This window comes from Delphinus delphis, chromosome 16 (assembly GCF_949987515.2).
Source record: "Delphinus delphis chromosome 16, mDelDel1.2, whole genome shotgun sequence".
Taxonomy (NCBI): Eukaryota; Metazoa; Chordata; class Mammalia; order Artiodactyla; family Delphinidae; genus Delphinus; species Delphinus delphis.
In genome coordinates, this window is record NC_082698.1 from 62,620,852 (window position 1) to 62,638,058 (window position 17,207).

A 17,207-nucleotide genomic window follows, 5' to 3' on the forward strand; every position below is an offset into this window, starting at 1 on the left:
GGGCAGGGAGGAAGACAGGCGGCAGAGGGGACGCTCAGTGGCCCAAAGGGGAAAGGCTCTCCCTCCCTCTTTGGTGAGCAGCCCTGACCTCCCTCCCCAAACCAGCTCAGTCTCTGAGCATTTTCCAAAGGCACGGACTCCAAAAGAGCCCTCTTTGTGCAAATCAGGCCTTCCATCTGGTTAGCTGAACCGGGACCCTGTGGGGAAGGGAGGCCCCGCTGGAGGCCTCTCGGGATGGACAGGAGGAACAGATGGTCCCAGGCTCCACAGGCGGCAGCTGCCCCCAGTTCCCATCAGAGAGCTCTTTAGGTTGTGCTGGTTCTTGCACGTGTGCACTGCCTTTGGCACCGTGCGTGTGCGTGTGCGCGTGCATGCCCATGCCAGAGACGTGTGTAGAATGCTTGGGTGGTTCCTGTGGGGGTGGAGGGCATACAGGTCGTTAATTAACTCTAATTAAGTGTAAAGCACGGTGCTTATATCCCACAACGTCCTGAGGGACTGGGGGAGCCGCTGAGAGGACGCGCCCTGTGGGAGCGTGGAAGGGAAAAGAGAATTCTGGCTTTCTCTGCTGCGTCCAGAGGCCAAACGCACACAGTGCCAGCCCCACCCTGCTCTAAACCAGGTCACACAGCAGGGGCAGCTCCAATGAGGACTGGAAAACCACCTTTCACAAATGGCTGGCATGGCCTCAGAGGCACGTGGCCCGGGCTAAATTAAGCAGAGAGTGAGCGAGCATCAAAGGCCATGGGATTTTCAGAGCACATTGTTCAAGCCACCAGACTCAAGCTACAAAGAGCTGCCCTTTCTAGTTCTTTCTTTTAATCTAGTTTTAAAGATATCTGAAGCCTCTGCATCACTGCTCTCAGTGGAGGCACTTGGAGAGTTTTTAAATGAAGGAGGAGAAGAGCGAAGGGATGTCAGATTGCTTCTGGAGGTCATGAAAATGTTCTCAAATCGACAGTGGTGATGGTTGCACGTATCTGAATGTACACTTTAAATGAGCGAATTGTATGGCATGTGAATTAAATATCAATAAAGCCTTTTTTTTTAGCCTAAATAAATGAGGAACTGGAGGGGTGGGGGGCATGGGGCAGCAGCTCCCCCAGGACGGCAGGGGTGGAAGGGCTGGCTGGCAGCCGGAGCCTCCCACCAGGCCTCTGGGGACGCAGCTGTCCTAGTTTCCTACAGGCTGCCAGCCGGCTTCCATCGCTTCATGTCCGCTTCTGAGGCCCATGCTGGGGAGGCCCAACAGCTGGCAGCTCAGCTCTCATAACGCAGAGGCGGGTGCTCAGCCTAGGACTTCCTTCCTCCCTTAGTGCCTGGGCTGAGCCAGCATCTCTGGGCTCCCCACAGTACCCCCAGAAGGTGGGGATCCATCCTTGTTGCCTCCAGACCCCAGCCTCTGCTCCAGCCCTGAGATGGGCCCCATCAGACAACCAAGGGTTGAGAGGAACCCAGGGAGTGAGAAGGAAAGAGGTGCAAACTCTGCAAGGTTCTCTGGAACCCGGCTGGAGGTCACAGGATTAATCCCCATGGTGGGGGAGGGTTATGCTTTGGTCTCCCAGGTGTTTGGGGCTCCAGCTCTCACTCCCACAGTGGGAGGCACCAGCTATGGGAATCTGTCCACAACAGTGCAGAACTTTCTCTACTTTCTTCTGGGTGGGAAGGATATATATGCTCAGGTGCTCAGCCAGGCAGGCCATGCTGTCTCCTTTCTCCCTGCCCTGACCTCACGGTCACACCCAGAGCCCGCTCGTGGCAGTGCCATGATAAACAGGCTGGGTGCTGCCCATCATTCCATGGCCTGGTGTTAGGTGTGACCACAGCACCCTCTGATCAAGGCCAGGAAAGTGGTCGCTCCCCTGACTGTTCTGGTGGTAGAGGGAAGGAGGTCGGGGATGGGTAAAGACGTACCAGCTACAGCCCAGTGCCCTCTGGGTGTCCCTGCTCAGCCCTGCCTCACTGGGAACATACGGTCAGGAGCTGCCCACCTCCAAAACCCCCGACACCCTCCAGAGAGGCTCGGGACAAGCTGGGGTGATGGCAGGTCAAGAGCGGTGAGACCCAGACAGCTGTGGAGGTCATTCAGGTTCTCTGCCCCCCACTGGGTTCAAGGTGCTGCACTTCTGCTTCTAACGCCCGGGCCCTTGGGGCCAACAGCTCTGCACCCAGCTCTCCAACGCATGGCCACTCGACCCTGCACAAGCAGAAAAGCTGCTTCAGTCCAACTACTGGGTCATGCCTGGCAGCAGAAGCCTCATCCAGGGGCAGCGGTTGATGGAGAGTTTCTTCCTTACACTCTGGAGTCTGTTTATCTTTCGCTGCCTGGCGGTGGCCATGGTCTGTGCACCTTCCTGAGAACCCTGTGTGAAGTTATGAGCCTGATGACTTGTCCTCATTTGTCACCACAAGTGGATTCTTAGAGTTAAGAGGTAGCCTGCAGGGCTGGAGACTGAACTTATTACATCGTGATTCAGAGAAATCTGTCTTCTCCTCTTGGTGAAGAAAAACTGGAGTTGGGAACTCACCTCCTCCTGGAACCTGACCTTGACTGTGCCTCACCTCTTCCTCCATCATACGCTGCCCCTTTCTGCCACCATCAACAGCCAGGCTGCTCCTTCCCTATCCTCACCATTGGCCCATTTCTAGTTTTACAAAATCGCATGGCATTACAGTTGGCAGGGACATCATTTTTCTTTATATGGTATTTTCCCCCTTGATTATAAAAAAAGAAAAAGAAAATTTGGGAGCTAGGGAAAAAAAGAGTCCCATCCCTCAGAGGAGATATGAATTAATATGTTAATATTTCTATTTCCTTCCAGATTTTTCCAGGCCTATGTTTTTCATTGTGGAGATCTTACTGCACTTAGTTTTGTATCTCATTTTTTAATTTTTTGAATTATGTATCAGGGGCATATGACAGCACAGCCCATCATAAGCCTCCAAAGAGCTGAGATCCCTGAAGGTGAAGGTCCTTCCTGGGTTGCACACTGAGACCTTCCCGACAGGGCCCCATGAAGGGGACAACCCACCCAAGGGGAAGGAACACACTTCACCCCGTGGTGCCCTCAGGGTTTGGGGATAATGGAACTCTCACCCCTGACCTCAGGCCCACGGCATCCTCAGCTGTAAGACCTGGAGGTTTCGTCTTAGTTCTCTCCCTGGAAAAGAGTGGTGTCACAGCCCCTGTTGACCTACCCGGCACTGGAAAATAAGTCAACCGCCTTTGTGAAAGCACCTGGGAAACCAGAACTGCTGTTCACTTAGGGGATTGTTTATTAAACCACTGATGCTGCTAACCCTGGCCTGGACCTGGGCTTTAGTCAGTAAAGCACTCATAACTCTGGAAAGCTGTGGGCTGGCCAGGAGCCCTGCTGACTGCACAAAAATGCATCCCCATTCGCAAATGGAATAAACATCTCTCTCCTCTCAGGGCTGCTGAAAAATGAACCAATACCCTGGAACTGCCAGCCCAGAGCAGATGGTCTGAAAAGCAGAAAAGAGAAAAAGGGAGGAACAGGTAGCAAAACTAGATTGGGAAGACAACCAGTGGGACAAGGCAATCTACAGATTCAATGTGATCCCCTATCAAAATTCAGATGGCATCTTTCACAGAAATAGAAAAAAAAATCCTCAAATTCATATAGAACCACAACAAACCCCAATAGCCAAAGCAATCTTGAGCAAGAAGAACAAAGCTGGAGGCATCACTCTTCATGATTTCAATATTGCAAAGCTATAGTTACCAAAACAGTATGGTGTTGAAATAAAAATAGACACACAGGTCAATGGAACAGAATAGAGAGCCTGGAAATACACCCACACATATATGGTCAACTGATTTCCAGCAAAGATGCCAAGAATATACAACAGGGAAAGGACAATCTCTTTAATAAATGGTGTTGAGAAAACTGGAAATCCACGTGCTAAAGAATGAAATTAGACCCTTATCTTATACCATAGACAAAAATCAACTCAAGACGAATGAAAGACTTAAATATAAGATCTGAAATTGTAGAACTAACTCCTAGAAGAAAATATAGGGAAAAACTCCTTGACATTGGTCTTAGTAGTGATTTTTTGGATCTGACATCAAACATTATAGGCAATGTCGCCTATAGCAAAAATAAATAAGTGGGACTACATCAAACAAAAAAGTTTCTTCACGGCAAAATAATCAAAAAAGTAAAAAGGCAAACTATGAAAATATCTGTAAACCATATATCTGATAAGAGGCTAATATCCAAAATATACAAGGAACCCTTACAACTGAATAGCAAAAAAAACAAATACAGTTGACCCTTGAACACTGTAGGGATTAGGGATGCCAACATCCAACACAGTTGAAAATCTGCATACTGCTATTTCTGCCTCAAAAGCAAAGGAAATGATAAATAACTCACCCAAGGGCAGGAAGCTAAAACAACTTAAATAGAGTCAGGACTCAAACCCTAGTTCTTTTGACTCCACATATTGTAATCTCTAACCGAACATAAACTTTTCCTCACGCTTAGTTATTTAAGGATCTGTAAAATGAAATACAGGTACTATATTTATTGAAAAAACTCTGTGTATAAGTGGACATACACATTTCAAATCCATGTTGTTCAAGGGTCAACTGTAATCTGAGTAAAAAACAGGCAGAGAACCTGAATAGATATTTTTCCAGAAAAGACATACAAATGGCCAACAGGTATATGAAAAGATGCTCAACATGACTAAACATCAGGGAAACGCAAACTGAAACCACAGTGAGATGTTATCTCACTCCTGTTGGAATGTCTATTATCAAAAAACGAGAGACAAATGTTGGTGAGGAGAAAAGGGAACCTTTGTACACTGTTGATGGGAGTGCAAATTGGTACAATCATTATGGAAAACAGTATGATGATTCCTCAAAAAATTAAAAATAGAACTACCATATGTGGTACAATCCCACTTGCAGGTATATATCCAAAGGAAATGAAATTACTATCTCAAAGAGTTATCTGCCAGGAAAAGAACTCTCATGTTCATTGCAGTATGATTCACAATTGGCAAGATATGGAAACAACGTGTCTGTTGCCAGATGAATGGACAAAGATGTGAGAGATATAGAGAGAGATACAGTTATGTAGATACATAGATATACGTATATTCTCCATTGTGTGTGTGTGTGTGTGTGCATATATATATGTGTATATATGTGTGTGTGTGTGTGTGTGTGTATATATATATATATATATATATATATATATATAATGGAATATTATTCAGCCATAAAAAAGAAGGAAAACCTGCCACTTGTGACAACATGGGTGAACCTCGAGGGGGTTATACTAGGTGAAATAAGTCAGACAGAGAAAGACAAACACTATATGGAGTCATTTATATGTGGAGTCTAAAAAAAAAAAGTCAAACTCATAGAAACAGCGAGTAGAAAAGTGGTTGCCAGAGGATAGGAGGTGGGCGAAATACGGAGATGTTGGTCAATGGTACAAACTTCCAGTTATAAGATGAATAAGCTCTGAGGATCTAATGTATAGCATGCTGACTATAGTTAATAATACTGTATTATACATTTGAAATTTGCAAAGGGAACAGATCTTAAGTATTCTCACCAAAAAAAAAAAGAAGTTAACTATTTGAGGTGATGGATGTATTAATTAACTTGATTGTGGTAATCCTTTCACAATGTATACATATCTCAAATCATCACACTGTACAGTTTAAATATATCACAACTTTATTTGTCAATTATTCCCCATAAAGCTAGGGCAGGGGAGAAAAAAAGAACTGAAAAAAAGATTGGAAAGCATCCCTGAGCTGCCTCCATCTTCCTGTGTGCTCTTAGGAGGGCTTCTTAACCTCTCTGTGCCTCAATGACTCCATCAATATCATGGGAATCTCCCCTTCCGACACAAAACAGGAAGAAGACCCCTGGATTCCAAGGGTGTAGACATGCCTGTGGTTAAGGCCCACCCAGCTGGTCTCCCTACTGTCCACTCTCCATTCAGCAGCAAGTAAAATGTGAATCAGATCACATCACTTCCAGCATAAAACTCTCCAAAGGCTTCCTACTGCCTTTAAAACAAAAATCCAAGGCCCTACCTGATCTGCCCTAGATCTTCATCTTCTACCCCCTCCCCATCACTCACCTGTTTCAGCCAAGCGGCCTCCACACCGTGCACAAACCCGCCAAGCTCCCTTCTGCCTCAGTGGCTCCCTCCGCCTGGACCTCTGTTCCCTCTGAGCCTTAGCTGGTTGGCTCCTTTTCAGCAGCATCCTCCCCACCTCCACCCCAGGCACTCTGTTACCAGCCTGTTTTGTTTTCTTGTTCTCCGGTTTACCTGTTCAGTGCCCATCGCCCTAGCCCAGTGGATGTTCCACGAGGGATTATCTGCCCAGCTCTCTGCTGCACCCCCAGTTTGCAGCCCTGGGCGCATACACAGTGCGTGACTAGCATACACATGGCTGATAACTGCGCCAGAGGCCCACCTGGTTCCGGAAGATCAGGGCCACCACACCACCAACGAGCTCGATTATGAGGCAAATCCCAAGGATGTACATAAACTGGAAAACAAAATTCAGAGATTCACCTAGAGGGGAAGCGGAAGTGCCATCTGTGCCGAGCTCAAGCGCAATAAAGAGAATCACCTCTGTCGGAGCTCTTAGCAGCTCCTGGGCCTTTCGCCCCTTCCTCCTGTGAGGACACAGGATGTGGACACACATTCCCGGGAAAGCCTGTCGCTGGAGTTAGTGGTCAGGCAAAGGGACTCAGCTGTCCCAGCCAGACTGTTATCGAGGTTTGTCCCAGGGGTCCTCAGCAGGGTCTAGGTGGAGAAACACAATCCCCTCACCCACTCCCCACCACAAGCAGAGCTGGTCCTCGCTCTGGCTGACCCAGAGGGGACAGGCTGTGCAGCATTTCCAGCTCTGCCTGCAGAGGCTCTCCACAGTGGCTTCCCAGACCCCCAGGGTGGGTGAGGGGATGCCTGAGGCTTAGAGGATACACCCCCCTTTATCACAGAAATGGGCATTGTCCAAACTGATGTCAATAACTTCCAGGCTCAGGCAGCACCGAGACTATCCTCATAGGGGCTTTTAGGGGCTTCCCGTGTGAGGGGGACAATGAGGTCAAACACACATGTGGTTGCAGAGAAAACAGATCCTCCTACCCGGCACCCCCCACTCTGGGGAGCCATCCATCTCCTGCCAGTAAGCGGGGTAGGGGAGTTGACCTCCCCTGACCCCAGGGCAGCCACTTGGCCAAGCAGGCCCATCAGAGTCCTAGGACCTTGGCCAGAGTTACCAGGAAAGATTCCCCGGAATCAAGAACCATAAGGACTGTTGGCCTGAGGCTGCTGGCCACCACTGCAAAGAGAGCCTGAGAACAGCATCGGGCGTCCAGCTGGGAGGTGGCGAGAGAGAGAGCCTGAGGGCACCGTCTGTACCCCCGGACCCAGTGTGGGCTTGCTGGTTACATGAGCTCCTGACTCACCAACAACAACTTTTCTTGGTTTTGCTTGCTCTCATTTGAGTGTGCTTTCTCCCACCTCCAACCGACAGTCCAGACCAACACAGGGTTTAAGTAAGAAGAACAGTATTCAAATCAGCCTTTCTACGCAGAAGTGGAGGAGGCTGGGCACTCTTGGGCCAACGTGCACAGACAGGCTGACCCAGGAAACCCTCTAAAAGAGCTGGTTTGAGGCAAGGACTGAATAACTGGGATGCCCAAGGGCCCAGGGGTGCTCTCCCCAGCTCTCCTGGGGATGCCAAGGACCCCACCACCACCAGTGGCTGAGGGGTGCGTGGGGCGGACTCACCGCTTGGAGAAGGCACAGGTTGTCGCGAAGGGAAGCCAGCACACCGATGAAGGACACGATGAACATGACAACCCCCAGGAGGATGAGGATGATGGCCGGGGCCAGAAAGGCACTTTCCAGGGTTTTGTATTTCTGCCTCTCGACCTCTGCATAGATCCCCACTGACAGGACCAGGCCCCCGATCAGCTGCGGCAAGAAAGCAAGGAGTGAGAGAGGAGAAGAACTGGCAGTCGCGTGATTTTCCTACAAAGGGCTCGTCTGAGGGCTGTGGTGTCTGCCGTTAGAGGGGCTCACCCCAGGTGACTGGATGTGAGGGAAACTGTTATGGGCTCAACTGTGTCCCCCCAAATTCACATGCTGAAGCCCTAACCCCCAGGACCTCAGAATGGGACTGTACTTGGAGATTGAGGCTTTAAAGAGGTAATTAAGTTAAAATGAGGTCTTATGACTAGGCCTTAATCGAATACAAATGTTGTCCTTAGAAGAAGAGGAGATTAGGATACAGACACACACAGAGAGAAGACCATGTGAAGACACAGGGAGAAGACAGCCATCTACAGACCCAAAGAGAGAAGCCTCAGAGAAAACCAACTCTGCCCACACCTTCGTCTTGGACTTCTGGTCTCCAGAGCTGCAAGACAACAGATCTCTGTTGTTTACGCCACCCAGTCTGTGGCACTTTGTTATGGCAGCCCTAGCAAACTAACACAGACCCTATTTGGAAATGCTGCTTTAGAAGAAGGTACTGGTGAGTCAGGGAAAATCCACTGGCTAGAGGGTCAGAGAACCTGGGTTCGAGTCCCAGCGGTGCCACTTGCTAGCCCTGGGCGTTGGAGAGGCCTTGGACCACATGAGTCTGTGCTCTCATCTGAAAAATGGCTGAAGTTTATCATTTCTGCCCTGCTCACCCCACAGGTTTTTGCAAGGCTTTTGTGAGATAAGGAAACTGGAAACACTGTAAGTCTGAAAGCCTGGGGCCCCTGGGATGCGTATTACACAGGCAGGTCACCAAGGGAAATTTCAGAACTGCTCGGGGAGATGGGCATTTCACTCAGCACCATAAACATGGAATTTATCTTCAGAAAGACTATCGGGAAGGCCGCAAGTCGGAGCAGGAGGGCTTTTCCGGTGAATTCGTCATCATCAACTTTCCTAAGGGTGGAAAGGTGATCACTGTAACAACCCATCAGAAAAAACCAGGCAAAAAAAAGCCCTTGGGGGACCCCTTTTTTGCTCTCAGCCTGAAAACTCTCATACTAAATCTTCAGGGAGACTGATCAGCTGACATCACCCCGAATCCTCAGATGAGTCTGTGGCTGCGCCGCCACATTGCACTGGGCCCCGCAATAGTGTTCTAACTGGCCCCCTTCGGCCTGTTCTCCACAACAGAGTGACAGGCGAAACCTAATCAGGGCAGGCTGGTGCTCTGTGTGCCAAGAGTAAACGCCACAACCCTAATCACAGCCTACGCAGCCTGTCTGAGCTCACTTCTCACTCCCCCCACTTCCTCACTCTGCTTTAACTGCACGGGGCTCCTCACTGCTGGTCAAACACACGAAGTGTGCCACCCCAGGGCCTTTGCACAGGCTGTTCCCACTGCCTGGAATGCTCTTCCTCCTGATCTCCATACGGCTCTATGGCTCCCTCCCTCACCTCCTTTCCGTCTTTGCTCAATCGTTTCCTGCTCAGTGAGGCCTTTGGGGTCATCTTGTTTAAATGTAGAAAATCCCTCTCCTTGAAACTCCCGATCCCATTTTCCTGTTTTATGTTTTTCCTTTGTAATTGCAAGTACTTAACATACTACATTTTTTGCTCTAGTTTTTAATTGTTTGTCTTGCCCACAAGAACATAAGCTCCATGCTAGGAGGGATTTTCGACCATTTCGGACATCGTCAGCACCCACAACAGCCCTGATATTTAGGAAGTACAACAGGCATTTACAATCAATGTCTGTCGAATGGATGCAAGCCAGGCTTCCCAAGAGACCCCCTTGGGTTTGAGTCTGCCGCTGTCTACCCAGCCTCCTTCCCGTCCAAGGATTCTGGCTTTCCGGGCCACACATTCCCGAGAGCAGATACCCTGGACTTCACAGAGCAGAAGGCAGTGTGGGAGAGGAGCTGGAAGCCATGGTGCTGTCAGCAAAGGTCTGAGTAAAGGAAATGAGGGATAATACAGACAAGATGTGGGCCAGATGTGCCATGAGCACAGCTACCCTAGAGTCAACATCTGGAACTCCTCAAGTTACCCCTGGTCTACCCCCGCCTTAAATTGGCTACAATGTGCCGTCAGAGTAGATCCCCTTGACTGCCTTCTAAAGAGCGCCAAGACTGTCCTGGGTAAAGGGAAGTGCCTGCTTCTCCTAAGCTTTGACAAGTGGCGGGGATGCCGAAAGTCAAACAGACCAACCTTACTTAGAAACACTGGGTAACAGGGGATTACTGGGAAGCCATCTCCCTCGGGTCCAGGGTTCTGCTGTATTTCTCAGCTAAGTGCCATTCCCCTCAGTTTGAAAGGATAATCTGGGACTACTGAGACCCACTCCCCTGGTCTAAAAGGAATGCCTTCCCAACACACATGGGCCAATAGGTGCGAAAGGCATTGACAAACTTGGCCATGAGACACTTATTAACAAGTTAGCCATATCAGGAAAACTGTGAGTGAAATGATGTCATCCAAATTACCCAGTTGGGTAAATTTTTTAATTTATAAGACAGGATACACACACACACACACACACACACACACACACACACACAGCCCTCTATAGGAAAATGGGGACCACAGGAAATAAAACCTACCTTTGATAGGGAAAGATTAACCAGAGTTATTTGGTCAGTTCATGCTCCAAACCCCAGAACGTGGTGAAATCATTGTTCAAGGCTGGCCTAAGCCCTGCGGGTCCTCTGAGAACAAGGGCAAGCAGCTTTAGAGAGCCAAATCCTCCCCTTCCGAATTAGTGCAATTACAAGAAATCACTCACTCAACCCTAACCCTGAACCAGACACAGAGCCCAGAGATCCTTCCACCCCTTCACCCTGGGGATGACGGTTAAAGAAGAACCCCACAAAGAGGTGACATCTTCAGAGCCCAGGCAGGAGTGCAGCCAACATGCAAGGCCATGGGGGCAACAGAGGTGGGGCTTCACCCTCTATCTTGGTGGAAAGTATGATTCTCAGGTTGTCACTGAACCAACAAGATAACATCTTAATATTTTCAGGATTGATTCCATATACTTTTGAGAGTTCTATGTTTCCTGTTGTGAAACAAAAAAAGCTCTTCTTGGTCAGGATGGACACAGGCCCTGACATCTTCCCAGTGCCCTAGCCTGTCCCCCTCCCTCCTTCCCGCTTAAGGCTATGCTTTTGGATTAAAGTACCGTAAACCATCTCCAAAACACCAAAGCTGTCATTGGCCTCCATTCTGAGCAGAATTGACCCCAGCCCTCTTTGTAAAGGCCAGTCAGTGGCTTCTTCTATTTTTATAAGCTCCCCGGACACTCCAGAACAGCCTTGCCGGGAGGAAACAAAACTTCCTTTGGTCTGATCTCCCTCCTGTTACAAAAGATCACATTTTCCTTGCTAGTCAGCCTTGCAACATTTCCAGACCACTAAAGCCATAGGAAAGCTACTGTGGCAAACGCAGACCCAAACTTCTGGACTCCCGCACCACTGGGTACTGAGCTATCACAGGTTCGTGTCTCCTGGTCCAGCCCTCCCAGCGGCCAGCAGGCAGTCCCCAGGGCGGCTTCGCACACAGCACACGCTGATCTGGTCTCCTCATTCAAGGGTTCCAGGGGCAGTAGGCACGGGGAGAGGCCGGCATACCCCTCCCAGGCACTTCAAGATTTCCAAATGATATGTACATCTCCGAGGACATCAGTTTATGTTTCCATGTGAGTATAAAATTAACTGTTGATGCTAGCGTGCAATCCCATCCACTCTTCTTTGCTAATTATAGTCTCTCTTCGGGGGCCGGCCACTCCAGCTCCAGCGCAGGAAGTAAATGGCCCATTTGTCAAGCAGGACAGCTTCAGCTAAACATGGCTGGGGATGAGGGGCACACGGCCATGCCCATTTGGGGCCAAAGAGGCAAAGAACATGCTGCTGGTAGCCCACGGGCCAGGACCAGAGCCCCAGACTTTGCAAGCCACATGGCATCTTCAACAGGCTGCATGGGAGCCCTGTCGTCCATTGTGAACCAGGCCCAAAGGTCCCCTCTGAGCCCTGCAGCCTGGAACCGGCTTCCTCCTCTGCAGGCTGAGGCCCAGCTTCACGCAGCTGCTGGGAAGCAGAAGGCCGTGTGAGGCATTCCAGCACCTGCGTCGTCCCCTCCTTCAGGAAGCATCTGGTCCCAGCTGGCATACCCCCAGCTGGGGCAGGTCTGCACTTTGAGGGGACCTGCAAGGCCTATTTTTACCCACAAAGGCACATGCCAGGCACCTATTGTGTTCCAGACCCTGGGGTCACAAGGGGTCCCAAGACTAGACAATGGGCTAAGTCTGGAGGAGGGGAGATTAAGAGGCTAGAAATGATCGCTATGGCCTGATGGATGGAATTCAGGGGTCTTTACTTTCATTAGCTTTTAACTGAAATGTTCCTGTCACGAAAAAAGAGGAAGAACCTCAGGTCTACGGGAAGCATGCTGCAATCCCTCCCATGGGGAAGGCTCTGGGAATTTGAACAAAACTGAGGGGGAAAAAGGAAACATCAGAAAATCAAGGTGGGCTTCCTGGAGGAGCCAGCGTTTCCTGGAAGGTCCCAAGAACTGTTTCACTCTGAAACCATCTCATGGGTCACTCAAGGCTCCAGGGTTCTGTGTGGCCCAAACAAAGCACTTTTCTGAGTTTTGAGCTTGAAAGGATGTGGGGAGTAGCTAAAATCCAAGACCTGAGAGAGATTTTAAATAAGATGGGGCTAGCAGGTCCCCGGCATCCAGCCAAGAAACCCCGGACTTCACATCCATCAGCTCTTCTGCCCCAGGACGATCCTGCCTGGCCCTAGGCAGAGCCCACCCTGCAGACAGCCACCTCCTCCTCAGCACACTCTGTATCAGCTTCTCTCACGCACAGATTAGGGCTGGAAGGAGCAGTAGAGGCAGGATAAGAGATGGGAGTTGGCACTCTGGACCTTCCTTTATTAGTTCAGTGCCCTTGGCCATGTCACTTCGCCTCTTTGACCCTCACCTTTCACCTGCTGCTATGTACAGAGTGATTATGCTGTGCCAGCATCCTGCAAAGTGCTATACCAGCATGATCTCCCTTGACCATCACACATCCTTACACGTCTAAGAAACAGCCAATCACATTTTACAGACCAGTCTCAGTGAGGCCAAGTGTCACAGAACTTATGAGAGGCAGAGCCAGGATGTGTGGGCAAAACCTGTCTGGCCTGCCACTAAGGCTACCAGATGGGCCTTTCACTTAGATCTGGGAGATAACTGGTCTGAAATGTCTCTGCAAAATACAAAGTTTCCAGTAGCAGAGCAGTGCTCCCAAGAGAATGTTCTGTGATGACAGTAACGTCTAATACGGTAGCCACTAGCCATATGTGGCTAGTAAGCTCTTGAAATGTGGCTTGTGTGCCTGGGGAGCTGAATTTTTAATTTTACTTCCTTTAAAGTAGTTTAGATTTGATCACGTGTAGCTGGTGGCCACCGTATTGGACAGCACAGCTCCAGAGCAGCTCTCATTGGACGCTGCCCCTTACCATTCTCACCTTGCTCCTTTCTGATAGTACAGACCACCCTTATTAAAGAGTCACGTGCCCTAACCATCCTGCCACTAGGTAGAGGAAGTTCAATTCATACTCACTGACTTCATTCAGGAGAAAGCAACCTCTTTTCCCACTTTCCCCAACAAAGCTCATATCCTATTATCCCATCCTTCTTGCGCCTAAGGAAAGCAGGACACACCAGATCCAGCATCCCCAACCCAAACTGATATAGGGCCTATTCTGTCTCCTGGGAAGGTGCCAGACCCACCTCTAGGACTACAGGGCAGTATTCTAAGCTCTGGGGCCCTGGACCCCAGCACTAAGTCCAGGCAGCCTGTGCTTCAGGAAAGGGGTTCCTCCCAACCCCAAAGGAAAGCCAGCCCTGGAGGAAACAGCAGAGACGGCCTCTTACGCCAGCAAAAAAGCCAGCCTCTGGTCTTTGTCACTGATACTCTGCTGTCAACTCTGCCTTCACCCTGGACTTCTTTCTTTTTAAAAACCTGGACATCAATGCAGAGAACTTGGTTAACTGCAACACTTGGTCCATGACATCCTCTGACAGTCTGCTTTTGTTTGGAACATATTAACCGGTCCTCCTGTCCTCGCTGATGTGCTACGACTCTGCTGTCACACACTGACTCTCCCAGGGGTCACTCGGTCCCGAAACGAACCTCCCTAGTGTAGTGATACAGTTTTATAACACACCATGGCATCTGCTAGGCCACATCCCTCCTTCCTGTCTTCTTCCGAAGTGTCCTGGATACCCTTAGACCTTGACTCTTGTGTAGATATTTTAGAATCATTGTATCAAGTTCCATGAAAAAACCTGCTAAGGTTTAACTAGAACCGCATTGAATCTATAGATCCCTTCGGGGAGAATTGACATCTTTATCAGGCCTTCCTGCCCAAAAGCATGATCTATTCCTTCTTTATTTACATCACCTTTATTATGACCTCTCTAATAACAGTGCTCTCCACCTCCCTCAAGCTTTTCTGTGGCTGTCTAGGCAGATCTGGGGAGAGACTTGTGGAAGTCTTTCCCAAGCTGCCCCTCCAGCTAGGCCCAGGGTGGGAAACATGGTCTTTGGAAAACAAATCTCTCTAAGAAGCAAAGTGGACACACCAGTCTGTTTTGCTACCCTCCTGTCACCAACAGTTACAAACACTTGATTTAAAAGACTCCCACATGATAAATTAGGAGTTTGGGATTAACATATACACATTACTATATACAAAATAGATAATCAACAAGGACTTACTGTATAGTACACAGAACTCTACTCAATATTCTGTAATAACCTATAATAGAAAAAAATCTGAAAAAGAATGGATATATGTATATGTATAGCTGAATCACTTTGCCATACACCTGAAACTAACACAACTTTGTAAATCAACTATATTCCCAAAATAAAATAAAAATTAAATTAAAAAAATAAAAGACTCCCACATGTTGTCTGTTCTCTATATTGTGAAGTTTTTTAGAGGTCTGCCTTGTCACTTTCTCTATCACTAGATGATCGTCCACATTCTTACAGCTGGGGAAAAAAAAAAAAAAAAGGCTCCCACATGCACACAGCTCATTCCAGGCTGTGAAAGAGCTAAACTGGGAGGTTTGCAAGCCCCAGCTACTCAACCCAGCCGGGGCAGAGTGGAATTTCTAATCACAAACCAGCACAAACATATAAAACACTGTGGGTAGGAGCTGACAGAGCCCGGACTCTCTTTGGGAAGAGTTTAGGGGCAGGCAGATGGGGAGTGGTGTAACAAACAAGTGGTAAAAATCTTCTGAGACAAGAGGCCTGGCAGTCACTTCCTCCTGGGAAATCAGAGCAGGCCTATTGGAACGGAGCCTTGGAGGATGCACAGGAGTTTGACTTCACACCACTGGACGCTCCATCAGCACAGGGACTGGCCCGATAGATCTGTCGGCGGAATGAATCAGAAATGCTATTGCTTCAGATGCCCATGAGCCCAAAGAAGAAACTAGTGATGCCATTCCAGAGCAGAGCCCTCTGAGGCTTAAGGATAAGATGACTTATCTGGTTAATCTGAAAACCACAGAAACAGCCAAGGGGCAAAGGAGAGTCAAGAGCATATCACCTCCACCCAACACACTCTTCTCCCTGGTTTTCTTTTCCCTTCTGTCTCTGGACCCCTTTCCTTCTCTCCACCTTCCATGTGTCTGAACCAAGAGAGTCAGGGCCCACCTCCCAGGGCTGTATTCCCACGGTGCCTGGGTGATTATCTTCCCAGATCTCAGCTCAGGTAGGGCACCCCCTGCTGGGGTACACTCAGCAGTACACCCTGTGCCAAACCACTGCTGGTCTCCCCTCCCTTCTTTCTCTAGCAGGGCTGGATAAGGCTCCCCTGCTCAGAGCTGCAGGCCACTGGCAGGAGTGAGTAAGATGGCCCAGGTCTCCCCTTCCCTCAGACCCTCTAAAAGCAGACACAGGCTCACACAGGTGACAAGGGGGCTTTGTCCTAGACAGCCTCCAGTTCAGGTCCCAGCAGCCTTTCAAAACCCCCAGCTGCCCACCAGGAACTGGGCCAGGCATCCCCCATTCTTTCCAAAGTGGCGGCAAGAGGAATTTCAGGAAAGGGGGCAGGAAGGTGGAGTCCCCCATGATCTCAACTCTCCCTGACCCTCCGGGCTACTGAGAGAAGCCACAATAAAGAAGGGAGCTGAGCTTCCCTGGTGGCGCAGTGGTTGAGAGTCTGCCTACCGATGCAGGGGACACGGGTTCGTGCCCCGGTCCGGGAAGATACCACATGCCGCGAAGCGGCTGGGCCCGTGAGCCATGGCCGCTGAGCCTGCGCGTCCGGAGCCTGTGCTCCGCAACGGGAGAGGCCAGAGCAGTGAGAGGCCCGCGTACCGCAAAAAAAAAAAAAAAAAAAAAAAAAAAGAAGGGAGCTGCACCAAAGAGCACAGGAGTTTGGGGAGTAGACATGGGGGGTGCGGGGGGGGATGAAGGAAATTCCAGCAGCAGGTGCAGAAGGCAGTGAGGCCCCACAGCCAGGGCTGCCTTTTCCCGGGGGACACCTGGCTGCGCTGGGCAGATACGAACTAAGAGCTGTCTCCACACAATTTTGGCAATGACAGAGCTTACTGTTTTGTGTTTCTTGTTTTTAATGTTAGATGTAGTTTTATAGCTAAGAAAAAAATAAAGCGAATTGATTATATATATATATATATATGGCCCTTGGTTCATTCTTTGCACAAAATCCCACATCTGAACAGGGCCCTCTGTCCCTGAACGAAGGCTGGAAGGCAGAGGAGGCAATCAGACCACAAGTGTCAATGCCTGGCATGACACTTAAAGAATATAAATCGCCCCCACTCCAAAGGCTCAAGACTCCAAAGAGGTCAAAGGGCAAAAGGGAAAAGGAGGCAGCATGACACATTGGAAGGAGAACTGGGGGGCGGGGGGGAGGATGAGAGGGGAGCCCTGAACTTTAATCCCAGCTCTGTCGCTAACTCCCATGCAACCTTGGGTAAGTCTCCCTTCCCCTCTCTGGGCCTCAATTTCCCTGCTCCAAAAGGGAGATGTTTGGCCACAAGCCCTAGAGTCCCTTCACTGCTCCGGGAGCTCGTGGCAACTCATGCCCAGACAGCCCTTGTTAGAACCCTGGCCATGAGCTGACCGTGGGTGGTCCAAAGTCCTCTCCTCTACTGAGTCCTTCTCCATGG

General features: G+C 49.5%; 1 protein-coding gene across 1 annotated transcript in view; it reads right to left on the minus strand.

Annotated features, from left to right (window-relative positions):
• TSPAN15 (tetraspanin 15) overlaps positions 1-17,207 on the minus strand; it is a 49,550-nt gene that overhangs the window by 12,947 nt on the left and 19,396 nt on the right. The window contains exons 2-3 of the mRNA XM_060034878.1: positions 7,806-7,991; positions 6,478-6,552 (exon numbers count right to left, since the gene is read on the minus strand). Coding sequence (XP_059890861.1) covers positions 6,478-6,552; positions 7,806-7,991 — 261 coding nt within the window. The remainder of the gene's footprint in view (positions 1-6,477; positions 6,553-7,805; positions 7,992-17,207) is intronic.